We start from the raw sequence: 6209 nt of genomic DNA, 5'->3' as shown, positions 1-6209 counted from the left end.
GCGGCAGGCGGCCGGCAGTCTCGGGCAGTAACCCCTGCCTCTCTTTCTGTCTCTCTGTTTGCTGTGTCTGCGTCTCTCTGACACCCGCGAGCAGGAGGATAACGGCGCGGCGCAGAGCAGCCACCCTCTGACCATGCCCCGGTGAGGGGGGCGGACTTCGAGGGCAACTCGTTGCGGACTGCGGGGGCTTAGCCTGCAAACTGCGAGCGGCCAGGGACCCAAAACTGCACGGCACGGCACGGCGGGGGCTATCGTCTATGTCTTCTTGGGGAGCCGGGCGGATCGGGGTCTCATTTTTGCAGGAAGAGCCCAGAGCTGGTGCGTTCGGGTGGCTGCTGCCGCCGCTGCTAGTGCTATTTCCGCCGCCTGTGCAAGGAGCAGAGACCGGTGAGCAAGGAGACCTCCCGGGCAGCGAGGCATCGGTCATGTGTCAGCACGTCTGGGGCGCACATCCGTCGAGCCCGAGGGGAAATTTGCTGGAACAGTTCAAACTGCGATATTGATCTTGGGGGTGACGGTCCCTGGCCGACTATCCGGTGGAAGTGCGAGTGTGTGCTCGCTAGGAAGTGTGCGTGTGTGCATGTGTGTGTTCCTTGTGGGGCTCCCCCTTCCCCCTCTGTTTTCACGTCGAGTGATGCACTTGGAATGAGAATCAGAGGATGGAAATAGTCTGGGAGGTGCTTTTTCTTCTTCAAGCGAATTTCATCGTCTGCATATCAGGTATGGGACGCGTCCTGGAGTCACAGGCGGGTCGGGGTTACGTTGTGGTCTTTGTAATGTATGGGATTTTATTGTGTGTAGACAATTAAGTAGCCTTGCGGGGAGGGACGGAAGGAAAAGTGGTGGTGGCAGAGACCCTTTCAGCTTTGTGGATTTGCTGCCTTAAGAATTAAAAAGCTTCTAAACCCAGGTGTGTGTGTGTGTGTGTGTGTGTGTGTGTGTGTGTGTGTATGGTGGAGGTAATATCTGTATGGAGTCCTGGAAAATAGTAGGGGTGGAGAAGAAGAGGCCGACTGGTGTTGATTTTCAACTGTTTTCCTGATTGAGAACTCTGACAAGGAAATCTGAGGCTTGGCAACCCCTTCTGCCTTCCTCTGGCTTTCAAAGTTCCCAAACTAGATGGTTCCTGGTTGTAAAAATATATGCAGAGCCCTGCCCTGATATCTAGGCACTTTCAGGAGACTGCAGGAGGGTATGGGGACTGGAGAGTACCAGTAGGGACCAAAGGGATGTAGATATACTCCATGCCTTCCCCCAAATACATCAGAACCACCCCCCAAAAGCAAAATCTATCTGAAACAGCACAGTATCATAAATACCCCTTTAAATCATGATCTTTCTTAATTTCCAGTGGTAAGGATGTACTTACTGGCTCAGACTTACAGACTTCAGGCTACTGGTGCCAGTGTGTGGATTTAGGAGCTAGTGGGAAGCCAGGATATTGAAATGAATAAGGCAGAGCTTGTGCCTGGCTCTGCGTGTGAGTGTGTGTGTGTGTGTGTGTGTGTGTATATGTGTGTGTGTTAGGACGGATTTTGATTTCCAAACAGGGTTCTTGTCAGTGCAGGAAGTTGAGGGTACGGAGTAGGGATACAAGAAAGAGCTCCAGGCTAACAAGTATTTCCCCGTTCAGTTCAGTTCAGTGCCTCCTCCCACTGTCAGGGTCCACACCATTTCTTTCACATTTATCATTTAAGCACCCAGGGTAAAGCCTGTGTGCAGTACTCCCCTCTGCCTGCATCTTTCTGCAGAATTGGGGACTCAGCCAACTTCCCATGAAGTCAATAGAAGAGGAGAACAGAAACCTTGCCTTTGTGAGCAGGCCTATTTGAGCAGGATTAGGATGGAGGGACATGTTTCCTCTATCTTTGTTCAGCTCAGCCAGTCCCCACCCTTTAAACCAGACCTGATTCTGGATGTTAAAAAACCCTTGTCTGCCCTTATTCTGGATCCAGTTCCAAATATCATTCTTCAGGACAGGAATGGGGGATCTTTTATTTTAAATAAATAGCTTGGCTACCGTTGTTGGAAATTTGCCTCTATAAACCTTAGAGATATGTTGTATACCTAGAAGACAAAAGTGCCCTGGGGTCATTCCCAATCCTCTACTCTTTTATGCACCCTACATGTATGAGAAAAAATTTCCAGGTGACCTGTGAAGGTTTATATCAGTCATGTGTCCAGGGATAGACTAGGTGGCATCTTACAAAGCCACATTTTACATCTTTCTCTTCCACATCTCTTTCAGGTCCTCTCTTTTCTCCATGTTATTTCACTAGTTATAAAATAGCCTTTTCCTGCCTCTTTCCTTATATCATAAATGATTTTCAAATCAGACAAACTGAGTTCCTTTAAGATTTACAAAAGGTTAACATTCATGCTCTGGACCTCCCCATCTTTTGTCCCTAACCCCTACTCTGCATTTGAGGGGGGCCAGCACAGAGGGGAACCAGCTGAGAACCAGTCTGTCCTTAGCTTCCATAAGAGGCATTAGTGAAATATTTGTCACAGCTATACTAGATTTGGTGTATCAGCAGCTAAATTATATAAATAGAAGCTATTTCCAACCCAGGAGAGTTGCTGTGTAGTATGTGGCCTTTCACATGCATTTATTAAATTATCATTGTTATGTAATGAGAAAAGAAAAGTATAAGCAAAATTAGTAACTATTAGGTTAGCATTCCTAAAGCTAACTGGAATGCCTAGTTAGGATCAGCATTACTTTACTCTTTATGAAGACATTTAGGCAGAACTACAACATTATGGACTCATTATTTACACACTCATAAACTTAACTTTAAAAGGTCATTCTTTCTCTAAAATCAAGGTGGCTTCCTCCCTCTGTAAGAAGAATAGAGATGCTCATTCAGTAATGTCCATGTATGTCACAATCCTCATTACTGATATATTTATGACTCATATTTGCCACAGTTTTGGAGACTTTGTTTCCCATCTGGCAGCCCGAAGAGGAATGCAATGCACTAAGGTTAAATAATTGGCTCAGGGAGGGTTTAGTGGGCATATCATTTCTGTGATTTGCAGTCTTAATTTAATCATGAATGAGCTTTACTGAAAGGAATATAAGCATGTATTCATAGAACCTACTAAATCTTAAATTTGAAAACAAGTTTTTTTTAAAGCACCTCTCTACCATCTTGGGATCAATTGCCCTGCCTAATAAATGGGTACTAATTGTTACTGAGTTACCAGGCATCTATGTTTGTTAGCATTTGTAGGGTTGGCTTCCTTACTGAGGAATACCAGAGTAGAAAAGGCCAGCAAAAGTCTGCAGTGTAAACATTCTGCCAAAGGGAAATTTTGGAAGTAAATTTGGCCAATAGAAAATATATTGACTGAATTTCAGTTGGCTTTCAGGAATTCTCTGGAATTTTGTAACTTATTGTTTCCTTTACCAATGGTTCCTACCCTCAGAGGTTTCCGTGGCGGCTCAGAGGATAAAGAGTATGCCTGTAATGCAGGAGGGTTTGATTCATCCCTGGGTGGAGAAGATCCCCTGGAGAAGGGAACGGCTACCCAAATCAGTTATTCTTGCTTGAAGAATTCTATGGACAGACTATCCTGTCAAGCTAACATCCATGGGGTTGCAAAGAGTCAGACCTGACTGGGTGACTAACACTTCCCTTTTCCTACCCTCATCCCACCCCAGCCTCTAAATTAAAAGTGCCCCAAAGGAATCTTCTCCCTAGGTCTGTGTGTCTGTGTTGTTTAAAATACAGACACCTTGGCTTGTATGTCTCTTGGCTTTACATTAATCGTTTTGTTATGATGAAGCTGAGTAACTGGGACGAGGGGTCTGCTAGCTAGCTTAACCAGCTTTAGTTAGCTGCTGGGGACATAGCACGCATGCCTTCCATTTGAGAGAATTTGGTTACTTCAGGACAGCACAGCTAGACTGAAGAGGGAATGTCATGATCTGGGAGTTCTTGGGTCTGTATGTTTGGCTGACATCTCATTTTACTGAAAATGTCAGGCAGCCAAGATTTGTGGAGATGAGAGAGAGAATATTTCCTCTTGCTAGCAGGAATGCTATTTCCTTCTTACAAATGCAGCTCAGATCAGCAAGAATGAATACTTAGCAGCACCAGGAGAGAATTTTCTGGTCCAGAGAGCTGTCTGATTTAATTTGTGTTGAACATCCTACTTTTCTATATATAACTATATATAACTTTAGTTCCTTGTCAGTTTATTCATAATAACTGCAAAAGTAATTAGAATTATGTGATACTTTCACGTGTATTATGCAATATTGCACATATTTTAACTCATCTGGTATCAAAATTTGTAGGGTGATTTTATAAGTCAGGCAACCAAAGCCCACAGAACTTCAGCTTGAAGGATTCACACACAGTTCTGAGTCAAAATTCAGTATATCATTTATGTTTTGGTATAAGATTTCTTTTAAAATTTTCATTACTTTTTTATTTTGATATCTCCAACTGAATGAGTAAATTGTGTTAAATGGAGGTAAGGCTTAGAGAGTTTCGAACTGGAATTTCAGGGCAATTGCAGTCTAGATCTAGAATTAAGATGGTGTTTGCGTGGTACGTGATTCTGTCATTCAAACAGAATGACAAACTGTTAGCCATTTGCCTCCAGTGTCTCATGATCAGCAATACCTGAAAGGAATGAATATTTCATACATTCTCTCCTAATCTGAAAGTTAAATGGTTTCACATCAATGGCTTAGATGTAGAAAGGGATAGTAGTATACATCCCATGTTTGTCATATAGATTGAATTAGATATTATGGTCAATGATTTTCACTTAGCACAATGTGTCAGGCATATTAAGTTTGCAATAATATAATTTTGCCTGCAAACTTTACATGGGCTTGTGAGGAATAAATAGAATAATTACCTTCATCCCTTAACAAGTTGTTTAAAAGCAAGCAAACAAACAAAAAACCCTCCAAAAACAAACATTAGCTAGTGCATTTTGTAATATTGACTACAAATCCTACTTTCAGTGAGGTGTTGGCGTGAAATGTCTCTTAATTTTATTTATCATATAAATGAGACTGGTAACATTGGGCTTTGGTGCATAGTTATGAGTGTGACCCACTTTATCAGTGTGAGCCCAATATTGAGATGAGGCTTGGAAATCACTGGGAGCAATGTAGTGCTTATTCCCAGGGGAGCAACAGCACTTTTCCTCTTTCTGCTTGTAAATTGTAACTCAATATAGACTCAACTTAAGTGCTTACAAAATGGCAAACTGTATATGTTGTCAATATGATTTGTAATAGACAATCCCATTGAGAATGAAAAAGGTAAAGAATAAAGAATCTGATGACCTTCTTGGCAATACATTTTCTTTAAATTCAGTTTCACATGTGATGTCTTACAGTCACAGATACCATAAATGGCAGATACCATAGATACAACTCTCTTGTCAGTGATATGAGAGATTTCCTAAGTAATACATCCTTGGTGTGTTGGGGGAGGGTGAAGAATTGTCAATGTCAAAAAACATTTTATTGGGTGGGGAGAGGGAGTTTTTTTGCCGTCCTAGACAGTCACACATATCATTCCAACTTTTCACCTTAACTAAGCATTATATATTTGAGCCTGAGTTTTAGGTCAGGAGAGATCTAGGCCCATAAATGTATATGGTAGCAGGCCATTTTATAAAGAATATGGGAGTTTGAAGACCCACCCTGCAGTCAAACTCTGCCTTAATTACCTGTATGACTTTGGGCAATTCTCTTAGCCTCTTAGTGTCTCTGTTTCCTCATTTGTGAAATGAAAAGTTCTGTCTTGTTTGCTTATTTCAAAGCATTGTTGAGGGAAACATCAAAGAGTGATCCTGAATGTTCTTTGTGTTATACAAATGTAAAGCGTCTGTGTCTTTACCATATTATGCTTAAAATATAGTTATAAAAGGAGAGATATACACATATAATATAGAGTGGTATTAAAAATATGAAGAATACTTATGAAAGCAGTGTTGTAATGCACAAAATGTACTGTGATATAAAGCCGGATGAATAATGCCTAATTATTTGCTAGAGTACATAAATGCTGTATATGTGAGAAGGCCAGACTTGAAGGCAAAAGAGAATATTAAATAGGTGTTAGAGGTTTGGATAGAAAAGTTAGAGGGGACAATATCATCAAAAGGGGATGATTAGGAATGAGTAAGATACACAGTGGAGAATGTCTCAATTGGGAAAAAAGATTCACTTCAGG

General features: G+C 41.8%; 1 protein-coding gene across 1 annotated transcript in view; it reads left to right on the top strand.

Annotated features, from left to right (window-relative positions):
* Positions 1–546: 546 nt before the first annotated feature.
* Positions 547–6209, top strand: part of CA10 (carbonic anhydrase 10 (inactive)) — a 1015669-nt gene continuing 1010006 nt past the window's right edge. Inside the window, exon 1 of the mRNA XM_055432763.2 lies at positions 547–720. Coding sequence (XP_055288738.1) covers positions 660–720 — 61 coding nt within the window. The 5' untranslated portion in view covers positions 547–659. The remainder of the gene's footprint in view (positions 721–6209) is intronic.

This window comes from Moschus berezovskii, chromosome 20 (genome assembly GCF_049115385.1).
Source record: "Moschus berezovskii isolate FMDL1 chromosome 20, NW_MosBer_1.0, whole genome shotgun sequence".
Classification (NCBI taxonomy): Eukaryota; Metazoa; Chordata; class Mammalia; order Artiodactyla; family Moschidae; genus Moschus; species Moschus berezovskii.
This window is presented reverse-complemented; position numbering and strand designations above follow the sequence as displayed.